Raw genomic sequence first — 22,213 nt, forward strand, 5'->3', positions numbered from 1 at the left:
TTTGCCTGACCCAGTGTGAATCCTTCCCCAAAGCTGCCTCTGCTCGCTGCTGAAGGCAGAAGAACCGTTTAACTAACAAAAATACCAGATTTATCAGCCTGCCCTATGCTGCCTCTTACCCAGATATTTCCAAGATTGCATTGCTTGTTTCTGTCCTTTCCAGGTTGCAGACAAAACAGCCAGCCAGCAGAACAGATACACACCACTTAACCACAGACTAATACCTGCTCCATGCACGCACAAAGGCAGTGTCAGATGCTCAGGATACACTTTACCAACTGCCTGCAAACAGAAATCAAACACACACAGCATACACAAATGCCTACTACAAATAGAGGGGCCGAGCCCTTCCTCCTTCTATCTTCACCAGAAAGTTAGTAGCTGTATTATAGCCAAGCTGCAAGGCTGGTAAGCCACTAGTACAGATCGAAGGCACTGTCTGCCATGTGCAACAAAATACACTGTGCATTCATGGAGAGACAGACTGAGCTCTTCATCCTGCTCGTTGTTATTCCTTGTGCCATTTCAAATTGGGTTCAAAACACACCATTTAAATGATGAATATGTGGGATATCAAAACAGGCCATTTCCCCAACCACCCAAACATTGGAGAGAGTGACCCTGGCTTCTACCTTGTATACAGGCAGCGATGTGTTTTTTTTTTCTCCAGTCTGGTGATCAGTGTTTTACACACCTTTTGAAACAAAGTAAATGCCACTTGGTAGCAAAGGTGCCTGGTTCTGTTGGTGCCTCACCCCCAATATTCAGGTGGATGTGCTTGAAAGTACTTTGTTAATATGCTGTGAGTCAAATGGAATATGCTTTAAAAGGTTACATCCTACCACTGGGCAGTCAGACTGAATCCCAACATTTCTCCCAACAGTTTGTTTGGTTTATTTGTTAAAGATTCTCCCCCAAATTTATCAGATCTTGCCTCTTGTCCCTTTTAAATGACAGCTTTTACAAGCAAATACTATGGATTAATTTAGGGCCCAATCCTTCCAAGTGGCGAGTGCCCTCAATTCCCATTTATATCAGCACTGCCAAGGGCCTAAGGGGCAAGCTGGTTCAAAGTATTTAAAGAAGAAAAGCCTGACATGTTTTAAAGGGTGAAAACTTTCAAACCCCAGTATTAAAAGGTCAAATCACTTCTGTAGCATTTTAACTCCATATGATATTTAAAAACTTCTGCCTGGCAGTTTTAAGATGTGCAGGTGGGACAGTTAAAGAACTACAACCTTCCATTTGTAGTCAAGAGGGGAAAAACTTGCTTGCCTGAGTCTGATTGCATCATTTTACCATTTCACTGCTAACTAAAGCATTTTCCATGTTCTTAAAAACCATAAAGACACCATTCTCTTTGCAGCAAAAAAGCATGTGATTTTTCCTGCCTATGCCTTTGAAATGACTTAGGACTCTGGAAAATTAGGCGATTCATACTGTTTATAGAAAGTAACAGTTTATTAAGGTATAATAATTCATCCTCATGGCATATGGGGGGGGGGAAATCCCACAACTGTTAAGAAAAAAATAAAAGTCAAACTGCTGCATGACAACACAAGAATGAGCATTTGCCTTAACTTTCTATTGCACATGAGAGATCTTGGAAACAGCTGAAAGGGTAAATATTCTTTTCATCTCTTGAGAAATTCTTGAACAATAACAACACTGTACTGGCACATACCAACAGGGGTTCAAGATGCTTAGATAGCCCTGATTAAGTTAGACACTGCAGGAGGTCAAAAAATGTTGGCTATACACTTATGTGGAACTATGTCTGTGTTGTTTTAACAGGTGAAATTGCCCTCTTATGTGAAACCTCTGAAAAAGTTTCAGTACAAAAATAATCTAATCTGAGGTCTGAAGCAGTGATTTTTATCCTGAACTATGTCAAATAATGTTTGGCATCATTATAGAAATCCTGGGACTCTTCCAAAATGTCTAGCCCCTCCAAAATTGTTACATCTCATAAGCAAGAAGAAATAATACTCTACAGAATGTTAACACATCATGTACTGGTATTTTACAAATATTTCTGAATAAAGGAAGTATAATTTACAAATGGTCTAGGGCTTGTTACACAAATACAAGAAAGGTTCACCAACAAAAATATTTCTACAAAAATACCATAATATTTATATCTAACTTACAAATATCCCCAAATCATGAATGGAGTTGAAGCTGTTTTGTAGTACATGACAATTTATAAGAATTGGAAAATGAAAAGTGACTTCTTAGAAAGAAAGCAATGCATGACTGAGCCTTGGTTAAAGGTATGCAACGAAAAGGAAGATGTGTTTGCACCTGTCACCCACCACACTATCTATATTTTCTGTCTCTCTCTCTGCTTCTACTTCTGCTGTTTCTGCCTCTTTCCTTATGGTCCACTTTACTGCACTTGTCTCCACAGCTCTCTCTACATTTCTTCTCTCTGTACACATCTGTGCTGTGGCTTCTGGTTTCATTTTTCCTGTGCCACTCTTCACTGGGGCTTCGACTTGGTCTTCTTATCTGCCTTTGCCTGTAATTGCTGTGACTTGTGCAAGAGCTTCTCCCACTCCTCTCATCCTTGCTTTGGCTTCTGCTATCCCTCTCATTTCTTTCAGTTTCTCTCTTGTCTGTGCTCTGGTTTCTGCTTTTGGACTTTCTTTCACTCTCATAGGAGCTCCATTTGTTGTTCTCCCCAGAACTATCTTGTTTTAAAAGTCTACACTTCTCCCTGTCTTTGTCCTTGTTACTGTGACTACTGGAGGGTTCTTCATAAAGTTTTTCCTTCTTAGTCTTTGCCTTCCCTTCTGAATCACTGCTGTTAGCCTCTGAAAACTTGTCTTTTTTTCCTTTCTTAGAATAAATCTTCTTTTGTATGGCTTTGCTGTCAGTCTCACTATCACTGCTGCTTACTGAAGTCTCAGTGGAGGAGGAAGAGGAGCTGATCTTATGTTTCTTGTGTTTACGTTTGCTTTTCTTCTTTTGCTGCTTTTTCTTCTTTCTATCTTTCTTCTTCTTCTTCTCCAGACGATCCAATTTCCTTTTATTTTGAAAATAAAAGCAAATAATCAAGCATTTAAAAATGTAGCACCGCCTTTGTGTGCCGTCAATACTTAAGACGATATTACGCAGTAAACACGCAACATTTTCTTACAAAGTGTGTTGAGCTTTTAATTTTTAAATTTCTGATCTCAAACTAAACTGAGTATTTAAAATGTAGTTCCCCTCTAGCCCTCCCTCAGAACTACTGTACAAAGAAGTAATTTCTAATGGACCAAATTTAGGAAGGTGAGGGTAAGAAATGTGAACTGGGCCTTACAACTGGTAGTGCAACCAGTTTGATTCTGTAATATAACAAGAAAAATTTTCAACGGCAGAAATAGCAGTTAGGTGCCCAACTCCCAATGACCCTCAATGGAAGTTAGGAGCCTATCTGCTATATGTGCCCCAATGTTAACAGCTTTCTGGAGAACGCTATAATCTATTCAGTCATCAATGGAGGGGTAAAATGTCTAGTCAACAGTACACTGTTCTATCAGGCAAGCAAATACACATTTTCATTTCAACTGCTTTTTCCCAGTTTTGTAATTTTAAGCCCTTGGTCACTCTTTATTTTGTTAATTCTTATCCATGAGTCAGCCACTAAATTTGACATGCTACCTAGACTGCCTTCATTGGATTTAAAAAAAATTAAGAAATTTAAAATCACTGAGGACCTAAACACTTAGCTAAATTGGAGCATTTAAAAATATACAGTAATTTAAACAGTATGTTTGGGACATTAGGAAACCAAACAAAATTATCAAAGGTTAAATTATTGAAATTCTCTCTACACACACACACACACACACACACACTTCATAAATAGTGTAAACTGTTTTCCTTCCTTAAAGTTAATTACATTTTTGGACCTCACAATGCTCACAGAGTGCTCTTTTAACTTTTCTTTAGGTTATTATATTTAAATAATATGTGTGGTTTATCAGCCAGTGATTCAAAATTGGTTAATAAGGACACAGAAAATTAGAGAAGAAATGTAAAACCTCCTTTCCCCTTAAGCATATGAAAGCAACAAGGCAGCAGCAGAGAAAATACAGACTTCGTTTGGGAACCACAAAAATATCCTGCGCTCCCTCTGCTGGCTAAACCTAATCCTAGGGCTATGGTAAACTTTAACACCACCATTGATGCTGATGCACAGAAGACAGGTTAAGTGTTGCTCCCTTAGGAACAAAGGAAATATGTCAAGCTTTGCCAAGTGCAAAATCAACAAGGAAAGAAATTTAATTTTCAAACTTGGAAGAGGGCATGGTAAATTATGGAGTGTAAAATAATATTTTAAAATAGCAACTGACATTGTCCTCTATGAGCCAATGCATATACAATGTTAGTGTGTGTGTCATAGCATTCACAGTTAAGTATGAAATGAAAATGAAAACAAAGCCATTAAAACTGCATTACAATTGGATTACAAAACGATGGATAAACATGCTGCATAATACAAAGTGTAGTAGTCAAGTGTAGATTAATCTAAATTGATTTTTAGTAGATGGAAAACTGTAGTTAAAAGGTATTGGCTATATTGCTAAACTCATAGGAGAAGGTGCCATGCAACTGCGATAAAATTACCTCAGAAGTTTCTGTTTTTGTTTAGTTGACAGTGATTTTAAAAATTCAACTTCTGGGTCGTCATCTCCTTCACTTGCAACAAATTCCTATGAAGAGAAAAAGTAATAAGATACCATATCCTTACATAAAAATAAGGTGACATTTCAAATTCATGATTCCTGTATTAAAATATTATGAACATTAAAAGGTGTGTGAGAATTTGATTTTATGTATATAAACACACACACATATACACCTCCTATAGAGCAACCTTGGGAAGATAAGCAGTTAGCTTGCTACAAAAAGGGAATCTATACTGGGTTTAAAAGGAGTTGGGTGCCAGAGTACAGGAACCATATAGCACCATAACGTGAACACTATAATGTTTCCACAGGCTAAGTCATTTAGGGAAAGCTTTCCTGAGTTCCGTCTAGTGTAAGAGATGGAAGCACTGGTTGGTGGATGGGAGACTGTAAGTCCCACTGAGTCACAAAGAAATTTAGGCAAGTCACTTAACCTTTTTCTACATTAGCTTACTCATTAGCTTACTATCTTGCTTATACCCATCCACCTCACAAGTGTGTCATGATGCTTAAATTATTGTCTATAAAGTGCTATACAAGTACAATATGTTGCAATTGTATTTTCTACCAACAACAACAATACTAAAAATCAGGTCAGATTTAAATTTAGGAATTTTAAGACCCCCCTTCCTTTCAAATTATATGCATCTGGAATACCCAATTTCTCACTCTTCACATTTTTAATTTTAATAACACATGAGCAATGACAGGGCAGAAACTAGGACAGAAGTCCTCCATATGTGACTTTTCTAAAAAAACTGGTGAGAACTTTGCAACACATTTAACACTAATCCCATAAACTAGATTGTCTCCTGAGTACATAATTTCCTGTGAAGGCAAAGAATGCTGCTTATGTGCATAAAAAGGGACATAAGCAATTGTCTGTTTACTCAGGCTTTTTAGGAAGGATTGCGAGGTAGGGTCCAGTCCCTGCCCTGCAAGTCCCCATCCCCACCTGGTCCAGTTATCTTACTATATGAGTGAGGTTGCTTTATGGTGGGCTTGCTAGTTTGGATAGTGTATATAAATTGCGTATTTCACATTTTTGTTAAAGCACCTACAAATCTGGAATAGGCACTATGTGAAAGTCTAAATAAATACAATTATATATTTAAAGTCTTGTAAATAAAATTATATAATACAAATAAATTAAGATAAAAAGCTTTAAATAGAGTGTTATTTTTTGCATGCTTTCCTCTGGTTTCATCCAAAGCCAGTTCCGGGGCAAGGCTGCAGGCAGCAAGTATCACATCAGACGTATGTTGCAGGCGCCCAAATCATCCCCTCTGGGAGATATTCAATTTCTAGTCATCCAGGGAGATATTTAATTTATTAAACTGTGGCCTTAAAAAAATAATTTCAGATTTGTCACTTTGGCTAAAACTAAGCAGCAAAACACAATAAGTTTCAAGATATTTTCCACTGCTGGATCTATCCAGCTTTCCTATGGATATGCATATTGGAAAAATGTTAAGTCGCAATTCACAAGCAATCACATTTAGATTTACAGACATTTTCAGCTTACTGATAAAAAGATCATTACCTGTGATGGATCATTTGCGGTCAAGTTTCTCCCCAGTACATTTTGTTTCAGTGCAAACCCACTGTTTCTCATCTCCGCTATTAGCTCTGAGGGGTGCATTGATGGCCCTGTTCACAAAAATCACAGTTTGAATGTATCATTTATATCTCTCTACCTTTTTTGGACTCCACAGTAGGAATTCAGTTGAAGCTTTGTTAAGTAAAATCACAGCTAAATCAACTCAATAATCTTCTGCTGAGCAAATAATCAGATATGATTTTCTAAAACAGCAGTCTGGAGATTCAGAATAGAAAATAATTGCATTTTTCTTTAAGTGCAAGGGGATTCTCTTCTTATGTAACTTTGTCATGTTGAAAACAATATATTTAGGTATTGTCTGGTTGTATGCTTTTGACTGTAGTACAAAAAATATAGGAAGCCTAGAACAGCCATATTAACTTCAAGATTTTTTAATACTTCCTCTCTCCAAAAGCAATAAGAAACCACACTTTTAGAGGACATTCTAGCATTATTCATAATCGTACAATACACATTTAAAAACTTTCCCATATATTTTTATGATTTAGTAATTGGACTTCTCTGAAATAATTTTTAAAGAACGCCCTGTACCAAAGACTGTTTTTCTTCTAAAATATAATCAAGACCAGAGTTACATAATATGCATGTACTGATCACCTTGTTTACATTTTCTTTGTTTTGTTTTTAAGTTTTAAATACTGACTGTGGAGAGGTGGGAAACATCAGTGTAAGTTCTAACTCCTCAGCATTTCTGTGCATACTTGTCACTGTATAGATCAGAGCCAGGGCGACTATGCAATACCAAAAAGGCTATGTACATCCGCAAACAAAACACATAACTATTGCCTGCGAAAGAGCTGTTATAATTTATTAGGTAAAAGGTAGGTGAATCATAAAGATACAGGCCATTCACCAGTAATTCAACATACGTAGCATCTCAGTATGCCATCAAACCTTAAAGAAATTTACTAACAATGTAATATATTTTAATTACACAATCTGTAATGCCAGATTAACAATTGGATGCAAAGAGGAAAGATATTACTCTTCAATTTTGTCTGAAACGCTGTCTATGCTGGATACCTTTTGACTGGCATTTTCAGAGAGATGTAATACCTGAAATGGCAGACATACTCTGCAGCATAATTAGGTGCCAGTGAGACAAATGGGCCAGCAGATGATGACCTCAGAGGCAGCCCTAGGAGGGGTAGGTGTGAGCAGACCAGAGAGAGCATAATCTGGTCAAGATTCAGAAGGGATTTATAGGTCAAGAGCAGCACCTTGAGTCTAATTCTGAATGTGACAGGCAGAGAGAGTGTAACAGAGTCAGAACTGCTGCTGTAACCTTGCTCCGCTTATCCATATCTGCTCCTGATGCATTATCCTGGTACCTGCTTATACGAGATGGAAACCTAGCAACAGAATTTGGTACCAGCTGAAGTTTTAATGATGCATACAGGGAAACAAACAAAAAGGGCATTACAATAGCCTAAACAGGGCAAAACAATGACCTCAGAATGGGGGAGAGAAAGGCAGACACACCAGGGCAACGGACTTGAAAAGACAGATGGCAAATTTCACCATAGCAGAGAAATCAAAATGTTTAATCGGACCAAAGCCCAGAAGGACACTTCTAAGCTAGCACACATGAAATGTGGCTATGGAAGAGATACACCAAGTGACAGAATAAAATAGTAATTCTAGAACTCCTGCCTTCTTCAGGATCTCACAACATTTTACACACATTAACGAATTAAAACTAGTTATCCCCAGTCAGCAGATGGGAGAAACTGAGGCACAGCAAATATAGGTAATGTGCAAATTTTCCCCAAAGGGGGGTGGGGAGAGAATAAATGCATGTGCTATTTTGTTTTTTATTATATAAAAAAGTCTGAAAGATTCTTAAGATTTTTTTCCCTATTTCCCTTCTTTTGCTGTAGAAATATCAGCAATTTCAAATCTTTGTCTTTCCTATTTTTGCTGGCGAACTAATGAGCTAGAGTGGGAGCTCTCTAAGCCATCCATTCATTCACAGGCTACATAGGGCTATTCAGCCTCTTGCAAAGAGATCTCTTCTCTCAATTCCTCACCTGGTATTTAAAGTTAAATAGGTGTTAAGGGAAAAAAGAAAAAGGGCAAAAAATCCAGTTTTGAACAATCTGACTAAATATCACTAATTCTTTTGGTGCTTGTGATATCATGATTTTTTAGTTACCTAGCCATCCATAAAGCAGCCTGCTATAGCTCCGTTTTTGTTGTCTCAGCTGCTGTGAAATGGCCACAGAACCTGTTTATCTGACTCCTCCAAGGAATATCTTTCTTAAGGGGCTTTTCTGGCAGCACAGACCTGGTAGCATGATGCCTGTGGCACACAGGCATGTCAGAGATGGGGGGCAGAGATGTGGCTGAGCTCAAAACTCCAACTATTCTCTAGACTGGCAGAATGGCCCATAGGAGGTAGTTCAAAATTGTCATTAATCAGAGTAGTCTTTCGGGGGTAGCTGTCTTATGCTACAGATATGCTCAGGATCTGAGAAGTGCAACAGAGAATTACAGCCCCCTTTCCCTCTCATCTCCTTGATCTCTTTGCTTAGGTTGTGTCTTCTAAGTACTCCTCCTGGGAGACCTTTGCACCACTGCACATATGCAGAATTCATGTCTGGTGCAAAAAAAAATTTCCAGCAAAAAATACATTGTGCCCAAGAAGTGCTGAAGTTCTACCTTTCACCCACCACAGGTCACTGTGGCCCCAGAAGAGCCAGCAGCTGGCTGCATTCATCACAGCATCCTGCCCGCGGAGCCAGGTTAGGACAGACAGAGTGGGGCACACAGGGCTGCTGGGGGATCTAAGGCTGGGCTTCAGAAGGACTAGTGAGGGGAACAGATGGGGAAAGCACTCATGAGCTAGTGGGGTGACAGCATTGAGTCAGGCACTGAATGGGAGGGGTGCTGCAGGGCCACAAGAGGGTGCAGGGACATGTGCAGATGTGCCTGACTGAATGGGAGAGGCTTGGGATGGGGGGAGGCTCCCCAACTACCTAATAATTCCTCCCTTCTCCCCCCAAAAAATCCTGTTCCATACTTCTCCCACCCACACCAAGCAACCCTCCAGGTTCACTCCCATAGTCCTTCCCGCTCCCTCAGCTCCTTCATTACCCCTGACTCCTCCAAGCCTTTGCACTGCTTCTGAGGAGTGCAGGAAATATGTTTCTGTATTGTAGTTCAAATGAATTACTCAAAGTTATGTATTAATATGCCTAGTAAGGAATCTATTTGTCAAAAAAACATTACTTGCATCTTTTTTTTTGTCTGTACTATAACAGACATACATGCTGACAGGTATTTTGAAATAAATTACCAAAATATTTGAAACCAGTGTGATTATATTGTGTTATTTTGACAAATAAAAGAGGCAGAATTTGGCAGAGTTTTTCAAATATTGTGCACAGAATTTTGAATGTTTTGGTGCAGAATTCCCCAGGGAGTAGAGAGGTACAGTTCAGAACTGGGGCCAGAGTCTTCCAGGAATAAACTTCTTTAGTTCTAAAATATCTCTCTGGCCTTCTTTGCATATAATAATTGAAAAGAAAGCACACTATTTTCTTCTTCTTTCCATAAAAAGCTTATGGGAATATATCTTACTACTGATTTTTGTACAAAGCTCCAATTGACTTTGGTTGACATTTAAGGCCAGATTTGTTACTTCAGTGACTGCTCAGAATCAGACAAACCCCAAACTGTATTTAAACATCTCTGTTCTCCAAAAGCATGAGAAAACTAACTGTATTCAGCAAGTTATGAAGTTTGCTGGGAAAAATAAGAACCAGTGGAAGGCAAACCTGAAAAGAAAATGAATTAAACTAGTAAGAGATTTAGACAATTTCTATTTTTATTTTATTTTATTTTTTTAAATTATGGAGCCATGCTTATAGCTCCACCAATCAGTAATACTTTAGGTTGGAACCAGGTTCTACTATAATTATAAGTGCTTAAAGGAGGTAAGCAACATTAGACCTATAGGTGTATTACATTGAAGTTACATCAAAGGTGCCTATAGCATATGGAAAGGTTCCCTTTTTTAGTCTGTATATATTGAAACATATAAAATAAACATGATCCTTATTTTGAGACTCCACATAATTCTGTTTAGCGAAACTGGCTTGACCTGAAATTGACAGGTTTGCTCTGAAGAGAAAGGAGAATTTTCTGCAAACTTTGAAGAAAACTGGTCAAACTGAGTTATAAGTCTGTAAAAAATGATTCATTTGGAATTTTGACAAGCATAACAGTGTTCTAGATCCCATTAGCTCAGAAATATCTGGTTAGTACCCCTTGAAATTTCCCATATATTTAAATCTACTGCAAACTTGTGCTCAGGCTATATTTGAAGAAATTGCTCTAAAACTACAAAACATTACTAACGATAGTTGTATTTCTGATGAAAGGTTATAGCATGTGTATGACAGACAGAGTGAAACAGGATGCCAGATGTTATGACCCTGGATGGAAATGCAGAACTATTTTGCTGATTGAGCCGTGTAGCTAGATGAGGTGAATTTCATTAGAACCAACTAAGGAAGAAAAAAAAGAAAGCTGAGTTATTCTTAAAAATGACAGAGCTAAGAAGAGGACAGGAAATCTTGTAGAGGGAAGCCCTGGGGATAAAACAGTGAAAAGAAGCTTGAGTGAGGGTTAATGGAAAACTATAAATAGCGTCCTGCCTTGAAGTTTTCTTACATGTTATGTTTCTAAAGCTGCAGAATAAAAGCATACCCCAGGAACAGGCATAAATTCTCAACAAGCCCCTGCTGTGCATGTATACTAGGTTGTGCAGGGGAATGGTGTAGGTACCTCACCCATTCACAGTGAGTATGTCACCCAATAATGGCTGGTTAGAGTGAGTATAAGAATCCTCTCTGTAGTTGCCAGGTAATAGAGAGATTTTTCTGTCTTAAAAAAGGTAGAGACCTATGTTTTTTGGATCTGTAGACTTGGTTCTAGTTCAGGTGCTGGTGGTGTATTTATTTAGTCATTTGTAGCTGTGAGAACCAAAGGCTAATTAAGTAGAGTTTGTCAGGCTATTGGGTTGACTGGCAGGTATCCAGCCAGGTCCTCAAAGGCTCTGGACACATGTTGCTAATTGAAAGAATTGAGAGACTCAGTATCAGTTTTATAAATTTTATTGAAACACAAAAATAAAATGTAACCAAAACTAAGCTACTATTAATAATATTAAATGAACTAGGATCTATGTTTTTACAGTGCCTAGCACAATGGAGTCCTGGTCCATGACTAGAGGGTTCCTGGGAGCTACAGTAATACATAAGAAAAAAAAAAGCAACAACTATCAAATCAATATCAAAATCAACAAATTGGCCTCAATACTGGACTGCAATTAAACCATCAATCCTTACAAATTCTAAGACAGAATCTGAGAAGGTGGCTGTTTAGTTATAAATCCCAACTAAAGAATTTAACCAATGTCTATCGGGTTTGTAATTTGAATGGTTATGAAGCTTAATGCTGAAAGCAAATTATTCTCTAGTGTCTGGAACACAATCCCAGAGTAAATTAAAAAGCTTCCTCCTTAGATTTTAAATTTCTGTGAGCTGGCTAACCCTTTCTGCCCTTTCCCCCCTCCAACACACACACTCCTGCCTGGAGATATTAGAATACAGACTTTAACAACACACTCTTGATAAGGAAAAGTTTGAAACTACCAGAAGTTACCGGTGACAATCTCAAGTCTCAGGATTTTTAAACATCAACCACACTTTAATGAGTAATTTCATGAGACAAAAGTTAGGGCTGTTTCCAGACACCTTCCACATGTGGACTTTATGGGATATCTGACTCTCTGAGTAGGAGCTGAATCTACAGTTAAGGAGCCAAGCAGTGATATTTTGCTAGCACAGTGCTTCTCACTAGCAGACCTTCTCTGGGTGCAGGGAGACTGATCAAAGGCAGGAGTGGCCTTGTTGGTGCTTGTGACTTCCTCTCGTCAAAGTTGCTGGCCTTATAGGATCTGGAACATCATTCTTACCCCTCAGGTAGTTTGCTGACCTGAAAGACTAGGGGTGTCAGCTTTACCCTTGATTCTTCTGGCTGGCGAGCTTCGCTCACTCCTTCTTACAACATCTTCCCCCAAGGTCTTTGGACAAGTCCAGTGTAAAAGCTATTTTGGAGTCATGCAACTTGATCCAATTACATCTGAATTAGGCCATCCTTAGTGATCATCAACTTGGAAAAGTTCTACTTAAATCAGCAATTTAAAATATATTTGATGTTTGCGTACCAGAGACGGACATCAGCAACTCCTCAAACCACATAAAACAATCTGGATACAAATGACCACTTTGGAGGAAGTTGGCATGGAAGTTGGGTGTAAAAGGTCCTGTGTCACCAGTTTATGGAAAGTTAGACATAAAAATCCTTTAAAAACAGCTGATTGCTAGGACCCCTTTTCAACAGTCACTCAACATTCATTCATCAGCAAAACTGAAAATAACATCAAACAATGATCTGTTTCATCATCGCCACTTTCTATTCTTCTTGAAACAAGGCAATTACAGTACCTAAACTATTACTGAACTGGGCAAACAGCTTGTTGTCTGGAATCTACATCTTAACATAGATAAGTTACATACAAACTTTTGAAGACACCCATTTAAGAAATAAAAATTGCAAATTTCTATAAAGGTCTGTATAGCCATAAAAGCGGTTGTCCTCATATAGCAGCAGGTCATTGCAGAATGGTACCAGACTTTTTTCCTCTATATGATGACAATTGGCTAAACTGTTTAGCTTTATGCATAATTAAAATTACATTATGGAATCACACAGAAGAACCTTCATAGTTAAGGATGCATCCAGGGATCCAACACAAGACCCTTATTTTCACGGTCCTAATAACTGTGCAAGGAGAAACTATTTCCAGCTAAGTCTCCTGTGGTGTGTCAGAGTGACCCTCCCATGGACTCAGCTACCCAACAACTCTTCAGCGCAAGTCCGACTTATCTCCCATAAAACACCTGCTCTCTATTGCCCTTCTTCCACCTACACCTATTATCTCTCCACTGAATGTCACTGTCCACTTCTGGGCTCCCCACAATGCTATTGTATAAAGCAAAGGGAGACCTGAATAGGTAAAGGGCGAGGTAAAGGGTTACTTAGTGGGGGGAGATCTAGATTGTGAGCATGTCCTTAGATGGGCTCCAAAGCTACATTGACCCCGATAGCTCTGCTTTGCTCTCTGCTCCCACCAGCCTACCTTAGAATACCTCCCTGGTGAATCACAGAGTCAGGCTAGCAGCATCAAAGAATGGAAATAGTTGGTGGAACTTGACAGTTCTATCAGCTTTTCCTTGTAGGGAATCAAGCAACCGGTTATGGCAAATAGAAATAATTCTAACATTTTAAATTAAAACATACAGTGTGGCCTACATCTGAGCTGTCATGTGAATGAATGTGCTAAGTTTGGGGCAATTGTGATAAAGTTAGTGCAGCCTGAAAACATTTCAGGTGAAATTTCAAAATGGGCTTATTTGGAAATGTTTCTTCTGCTAAAGTTACTATTTGAGAAAAAAATACAGACAATTCAGTTGGCTCAGAAAAAGTTAGAGTATTAAATGTGGAAACTGAACTCATTTAATAAAGTGTGAAATTAGGGATTTTAGTCCTGTTTGAAGTACAATCTGAGTGCAACCGTAACAGAGCACTCAGATTTCTCCTGATATTTAACTGAGATCAATTTAACAGCATCAATCTGATGATTGCTATTAAACAACAAAAGTAAAAAAAAATCCTATATTTTACTTGCTACAGGTCTAATTTACAAGTTCTCTTGTTCCCCTTTTAGGCCCCTCCCTTTCCATACACAAGACGACTGGAAGTTATGTCTGAAACTATTTCCTTTTAGGTCCTGTCCACACTCTGGCTGAAGTCACACAGCCAACAACTGTATTTAGCACATAGTGGAAACCATGATAGCAACTACTAACAAATGTGGGCAGGGATTTCTTTTTTTATTAGAATAATGCTGACTAAAGTGTAGGCCTACATTAAAGTGGTCTAAAGCATGGTTTTCAAATTATCCCCAATGGCCGTGGAAAATTAAATTAAATACAGCTGTTGCTAGAGTAGTTCAAACTGTAGCATGGACAGAATCAATCTTATGGTCACTAGTGACCACCAAAAACGGCACTTTGGTATTTCTCCTATCTGCTCCTGATGCATTGTCTTGATAATGCCTGGTTAGTTGATTGACAAAAGCTTTCATTTCTGTCAGCACTGCAGAAGACCAAGCTGAGTTATTCTGCTGCATGCAATCAATTAAGTTACCAACTAAGTTTTGATTCTAGACTCCTGTGGAAAGTGTTGAGGTAAGAGGCAGTGAAACCACAACTCATTCCCACCAGAGGCAGATGACAGTAACTGATTTTCAGACATCGTGTTATGCTTGCATAGTAGTGGCATTTACTGAATCTTGTTTTGATTCATAACAGACAATTTGATAGGGAAGTCACTGATCATAGGCTAACAGGTGTCATTTTTACTGTCACTTTTCTAACATTAGCCACATTTTAGTGCACCCCAGTTGTTTGCATATATTGCAGATTTTACCAAAGCACAGATTGTTTAGATTAGAGATGGACCATGAAATTCAAGTTTGGGAATGGAAGTTGCACAGATCCAGAGTGCTGAACTAGAAACAGACCAGTGTGGCAATGCTGACTTCACACAGGTGAAGGGAGCTGGAATGGGGGTTCTGGTTTGGGACAGTTTCTAGTTTAAATGTGTGTTATTTTTACTCTAAAAGGAACAACCCTAAGATCCATCATTATAGAGCCTCCATAGATGTATGCTGATGGATCTGATTAAGAACTAATCACCTGCGAGATGCACTGTTTTGGGAATAATACTTGGCAAAAGCAAGCTGTCTACTCTCTCCTATCCAAAGAGTACCTGAGACTACATGCTACTGTAATATTTCCAAATTTGCATTTTTCAGATGGAATAAACCTACAGCACTGTTCTACTTTGCTTCCTACACAGCAATGATTCTAGGAACATGCTCTTATATTTCACAGAGGGAAATAGATGACTATCATCACTCAAGCTTTAGACCTAGTCCCTCTAGCAACTTCTAAAGAAAAGAGAAGGATTTACTAGATTACCCATTCAATGTGAACTCTGCAACCTACGTTTACAAACTAGACAATCCTATTGGTCAAAAACTACATAGGCAAGTGTAGGAGTCCCTGGACTGGATTGCAAAGGGAAGAAGTGTTGAGCCGTGGAGGTCACCTGGATGAGTTGTTCATATTATCGTCAGATCTGAAATCACAAAGTCTTGCTGTTCTGAGTGACTTCATTGACTATGAAGACAAACTCTTCTAGATTGATTCAAGAGCTCTTAACAACCAAGGGCTGTCTCTCTGGTGGGCTTTTGCTGAGTTAGCCCCACACTGGATTTATTTTGGAGTTTGAATAAGAGATCCAGAACACTGCTTCCTATGGTTGGAGGTCAGGGCTCACGGTTTGAGGTGGAAGACCTGTTTTAATTGGTCTGTCCTTGGAGACTAAAGAAAACTAGCTAGACTTTAAAATTCTTGGAGGGAGTATACCGTAAAAACCAATGAATTATTCTACCCAGCAGCTGCTTGGAACACACTTTTTCAGTCTCTACCATTAAATACTCTCAAATGTCCCCCTACCTTTGTGTCACTGGAGAAAGAAGAAAGTTTATTACCAGTGGTGGAAATCACAATCTGAGCTTGATCACAGGACAGAATTTTTGAATTTAGATCATGGCTGTGATGGAGATAAAAGCAGAGCTCTTTTTCACTCCACCACAAGGACAATGAAGTCCCAGACAGCAGAAACGTTCCAGGTCAAGACAACCTAATGAATCTGGGCTACCTCCACTAATACAGAGTTGAGCATTTCTCACTCAGAATTTTTCTACTACTTCCCAGAGAAGAATTATTGAGTTCAGATGAGATGTGCACTTTGATGGAGTAATTTTCATACCCACTGTGGGGGAAAATAGTAAGTGCAACATCTTCTATCCTTGACTTTAAATTAGTTTTATCCTTTGCGGTCCTGGAAGTGCTTCATGAACTTCAGTTTTCAGCCTCTATTTGGGTCAGTCTCTCTCATGGGTTGTTAAACTGAGTGGGATGATACTGACTCTATTATTGGTGGAGCAAGTCAGTGCTTCTTGGGGGAGAGCAGAAAGCCAAAAATTTCTTCAATAAGCAGTTATTAGATGGCTATTGTTTAAGAAACTGGCTCTTGATGCAGAGAATCTTGACAATAATTGCCCTGTATCTAACCTTCCTGTTTTGGGGAAGGTTACTGTGAAGGTTTTAGCCAAACAGCTTTGCCAATATCTTGAGTATTCCGATAACCAAATCTAAAACCAGTTTGAAAGGATTCCAGGGTAAGTTATGGAGGCAACTCTGAAGATTTTCCTCCTGGCAATGGACAAAGATGAAATATCTGTGGGGTCAAGTAGGGACAAGTCAATGGGACATATGTTTCTAACTCACTTCTGAAAATCCCATCCTCTATTCCTTTCTCTCAAAGAAGACCCAGACAATACATCGGGCAATAGCTCCTCTGTCCTAAGCATTCTCTTGCATGTGGTGCCGAAGGTTCTAACCTGTTAGGTTTCCTGTTCAATGTGCAAGTAAAATCCCTCATATAGCAAGGACGTTTGGGCTGCGAGGACACCAATCTGCTGATTATGCTCAGTTCCTCTTTTTAATATCAGACCTGAATAGGGGAGCGGCTGAGCTCTCCCAGTGTACGTCTGAGATTGGGTCCTAGATGAGGCTCAATCCACAGAAGATGGCGGTTGACTGGGGGAAACATCCAGGAGATGATAGAGTTGATTTCTTGAAAGAGGGGATATGCTCACCTTTTGTCATAAAGACACACAAACTAGGCAGGTGAAGCCCCGTTGGATCCCTGACTGCTTTTACAAGGCCAGGTAACAGCTATGGCCAGAAGTGCTAATTTTCATCTACTTTCTGAGACAGATTTTTCCATTCTGATGCAGACCTTGTCATGATGATCCATGTGTATGTCATCTCTAGAATCGATTACTTATCAACAAAGCTTCCCTTAACTCTCTCTCTCAGATTTCATCCAATATGAAACATGGCTGCCCACTTAGTGGTGCTTCTCACTGGCTTCAAATTTGCTTCTGGATGCAATTAACAGCAATAGTTTGAGCTATGAGGATCAATATTTGGTTGTTTTCAAACTGCAATCAGTGTATCACCAGTTATCCGGGGGGCTGACAAATGAAACAGTAACAGAACCAAGCAGTAGAGAATTGTTGGGCTTGGGGAGAGAGAACATTTGCTCTCTTACAAAACAGTAATGAAGATAATGAGAAAGTTAAACCAGTGGTCATGCTTGGCTTGGGTCAGAGTCCTGGTTACCTGAGCAACTACCCATCCTTACTTTATATTATGGCAACTGAGATCAGCTGAGGCACTTGAGCTAACAACCTCCTTGATTTAAATATGAGAAGGCTAAAGACATGGTATTTTCAATGAGGGAACCTCTACATTGCTCACTTCTCCCCCAAGTTGGTTTGACAAGACACAAGGCCAATATAATCAGTCATGCTTTTGCCAAAGACTATATTTGGGAGGATATTCAAGACTTCTCTTTTTTGAGGGGCAAGGAAGTGGTCTTATTGACATAAAGATAAAAATGTCTTCAGTGAATTAATCCATGCTTTTATAAAACCTAAGTATATTTAATGCCCATAAACCAAAATATTGAGAATTTTGAAGCATGAATTTGGGATTAATCTAAAATCTGACTGGTGCCGAGGCTAAGTGAAGATTTTGCTGGGATCCTACTGTTTACAATCAAAGTGCTCAACTGCAGATCTTTAAGGGGGGTTTTATTTTCTATGCATTTTCTGATGGTACCTAAATACAGATGACTATTTACACATGGTAGTCACATTAAACAACTTTTTCTTAATAAAAGACTATTCTAGATTAAGTAGAGCAAGGAATCAAATTCTGCTTTTTTATTGCATGCTAACTGATTTTTATCTGCTAGGAAACAAAAATTGGTATTAAAAGTACCATGTTGTTCACTGTTTTCTGAAGCAATCAGAGCTTCACTTCTCTAGTGATGCTTCTAAGTTTTTAGAAGATATTGAGCCAGTTGTGATTCTTCTGACTATTGCTAACAATTTTCATTCCAAATTTAATATTATTACACTGTCCCAGGTGTGTGAAGGCATCCATTTTCTCCAATGGAATTAAATGCTCATTTATTTTACATGCCATGACCACAGCCTTGGAGTTATCCAAATATGAAACTAACTCTGGTGTTTTATTATAACCTCTTGTTCCTCTAAAAGTAAATTCCATTACCGAACTTATATCGCATATTTTAAATCTGTGTGTACCACTTTCTGTAAGTGACATTTTGGAATGAACAAATATCAAAACATTATGAAATAGTTCCAGGATTATGAACAGACCACTGATGTATTCAGAAATTAAAAGCTGCTGTTTGAACTCCATAAAGCATCAAAAGAACAAATAATTGACAGATGCTGGTAGCTAATTAGAAAAATAAGGGTTGTATAAAATCAAAAAAACTTTTGGCGGCTAGCTGTACTTTTGTGTATAATTATTAAATATAAATACATATACACACAGAATACCAATTTGTAATCACAACTGATGTATAGTATTGCATATAATTTAATATTGCATATAATTTTTACCTTATCTTGATTATGAACCTTAGAAGTTATGCTTGTATCAGTAAAACACATTTTAAACCAGCCTAGCCTGAAGAAGCATTTTGATTGCCTAATTTAACTTTGTAAAGGAGTAGTAAATCTTATAGCTGGTCTCTGTAAACCTCACAGCTGGAACATTCTAACACTACCTTGCAGTTTCCAGTGATCAAAGTAAGTTACTTTATATATCAAACTAAGAATTTCATAATGGAAATAATGCAACATCAGGGGGTGCAGTTATCATGAAATAATTACACTCCTGGGAGATTACAGATAAGGCTGTACCCCAGGGGTGTGATTATCCCATGATAACCAACCACATCCACTGAAATTGCCTTATTGCAAAAATAATCTCTATTCACTGGTGAAATATTATTCAATAGGCGATTTTTTTTTTTAAAAGGTTTTTTTTTTAAATCTTGAATCACCAATTGAATAAGTATAATGGTCTGCATGCAAAGAAAAATAAAACGAAACTAAGTCAGTACTGGGTTATTGTTTTCCTGCTTGCTGCAGCGTAGCCCTACATTTTAGATCTTGAGAAACAGCTGTCTCCTCTCACAGAACAGGACTCTGATTAGCAGGAGACATGTGCTTTAATCTGTAGAGGCCCAATCCTGCAGCAATTCCACATGTGGAATTCTCACTGAAGTCAATGGGAGGTCTGTACATGGAGCAGATACGGTATCCAGCCCGAAAGGGCAATGCAAGTCTGTTTGTATGTAAAGAGGAAGATAATTCCAATGCAGGTTCCTTAACATATCACTACCAAAGGCCCAAATGCTTTTTTATTAACTATTAAAACAATTTCAGTTTTTACAGGAGTGATAGTTGTTGTTGTTGAATTGCAACTTAATATGTCACACTTGCACAGTGCTTTTTATGTACAAAATGTTTTCCAAACATTATTGAATCAGTCCACACAACAACCCTATGAGCTAGGTAATAGGATCACAGTTTTATATAGATGGGGAAACTGAAGCAAAGATTTTAAATGACTTGACCACACAGTCATAATCTCCTTTTCATTCACTTGCAACTCTGAGGCTGAAAATAGTCTCAGCCTAGAGGAGCCGCTTTTTGGGGTTCTACTGTGAAGGGGCAGCTGGGGTGGAGGATTGGGGATGAGATGTGAAATTCCCATTCACCTATTTTGGGGATCGGGCTGAGGAAACAACTTTTTGTTTTTTCCTTTTTAAACCCCCCTCATTCACCCCCCCCGCTGAAATTTCTCATGAGTCTGTTTAGACATAAGAATATAAGAATGGCCATACTGGGTCAGACCAGTGGTCCATCTAGCTCAGCCTCTTGTCTTCTGACAGTGGCCGGCACCAGATGCTTCGGAGGGAACGAACGGAACATGGCAATTATCGAGTGATCCGTCCCATCATACAGTCCCATCTAGTGCTCAACAAAAAGCAACATTCTAGAAAAGTTATTTATACACACACACACACACACACACACACACAATTCAGTACAGGCAATTAAAAGTTAAGTGCACTGTTCTTAAACACCTAAAGAACAAAGTGAGTAGGATTTTAAAAAAACTTCTAGCAGTAGGCTACCCTAAAACTGTCAACAAGACATCAGAAATAGCTGAAATGTGAGAAATTATGCTTGACAGCAGATCATCATGAAGTATAGCATTTATAGTTCTGCTCATCCCCTGCCTTAGTCTCTTCAACAAGATCCACCCAGCACCGCCTGAATGAAAACTTTTGCCGTATTTAAATTGTAAATAAATAATTTTGGCTTTCAGTGAGATTTAGGAGCCTTAGGCACTTTTAAAAATTTTACTCTTAGACTTTATCAGACGTAGAACTAACATTTCAAATAACATGATATTTGAAACAAAAACAGACATTCCTCCATTAATGCTATGGGGCATCTTAACATGGTAGTCTAGTCATCAAAGGTTTGTCCTTATTGGGAAACAAAATAGAGAGGAATATTTGACTAAGTGCAATGTTCAAAATTTCTCTTAAATAAGGCAAGCACCTTCCCTATGTCCATACAGTAAAAGTTTGGTAGTGATAGATTGCTACCACTTTATTTGACACAGTTGGCCTGGAAAGGAAATATTTGTCCTGTGTTTAAGAGCCCTTCTACTCTACAGAACTTTAAAGACTTTAGGACTAGGTTATAATGGATTGATTCCATACACAGCAACATGGTTATCACATGGTTGCTAATTATATGAATGTAATATGTTTCGATCCTTCTTCGGAGCAGGCTGTAAACAGGTTAACACTACTGATCTACTCTATAGACAGGACAAGGCAGGGCATTGCTTGTCTTCCCATGAACCCAAGGTATGTTTACATTTGAGCTGGGAGGTGCATTTCCCAGCTCATGTAGATTTACCCAACCTAGCTCTGCTCAAGCTGCTGGAGAGAGGACTTAAACTGGGAGTTTCCTGCCTCCCATGTAACTGCAAACCACCAGGCTACAGAGTCACTCCGGTATTTTCTCTTTGGCCCAATGATTCTTTCATTATTCATTCAAAGTGGAACAGCTTCAACATGGGGCCAGAGAGCCAGCATGACAGTAACTCTAGCTTGGTGGTTAGAGCACTCAGCTGGGAGGTAGGTGACCCAGAACCACTTTCCCTGCTCCAAATACTTTTTATGTTTTTAATTATTTACCCAGAAGGGAACAGCTTCTCCAGAAGAGACAGAGAACACTTTATACCCCAGTGGCTAGGACACTCACCCGAGAGGCGGCAGATCCTTGTTCAAATCTCTCCTACCCTTCAGATGGAGGATGAACTTGCACTGAGAGTCTCCCCATTCCAAGTGTCTACTCTAACCACTGAGCTAAAAGTTATGAAGGAGGTCCTCCGACTTCTCCTTCCCTGGCATTTTGTATAAGCTTCTCTGTAGGATCCAATCAGATAGACAAGGTCCAAGCACATTTACTGGATCAGGAATCGCAAGCACGTTAGGAAAAGCAATGTGTATCTTCCCCTGGTTCACGTATCACTCTGAGTCCTAGGCACCTGGCATGGGGCTGCAGTGTGCATGCTCAGAGGCAGATGCACAGGTACTTAGGGAACTTTTACTGTAAAAATTTGGGCACCGGGTGAGTTCAGGCGCCTACAGAATTTGAAGGTAGGTAAGTGGAGGCTTTGCGAATCCCAGTGGGGCCTGATTCTGGGATTTAGGCACCTAAAGCAGCGGTTAG

The 22,213-nt window shown here is 38.9% G+C and overlaps 1 protein-coding gene across 2 annotated transcripts in view; it reads right to left on the reverse strand.

The window, feature by feature from the left end:
• Positions 1 to 1,442: 1,442 nt before the first annotated feature.
• CIR1 (corepressor interacting with RBPJ, CIR1) overlaps positions 1,443 to 22,213 on the reverse strand; it is a 45,050-nt gene continuing 24,279 nt past the window's right edge. For both annotated transcript variants that reach the window (XM_045031963.1, XM_045031962.1), the window contains exons 8-10: positions 6,223 to 6,329; positions 4,618 to 4,703; positions 1,443 to 3,028 (exon numbers count right to left, since the gene is read on the reverse strand). In XM_045031963.1, the coding sequence (XP_044887898.1) occupies positions 2,320 to 3,028; positions 4,618 to 4,703; positions 6,223 to 6,329 (902 nt within the window). In that variant the 3' untranslated portion in view covers positions 1,443 to 2,319. The remainder of the gene's footprint in view (positions 3,029 to 4,617; positions 4,704 to 6,222; positions 6,330 to 22,213) is intronic.

This window comes from Mauremys mutica, chromosome 10 (assembly GCF_020497125.1).
Source record: "Mauremys mutica isolate MM-2020 ecotype Southern chromosome 10, ASM2049712v1, whole genome shotgun sequence".
Taxonomy (NCBI): Eukaryota; Metazoa; Chordata; order Testudines; family Geoemydidae; genus Mauremys; species Mauremys mutica.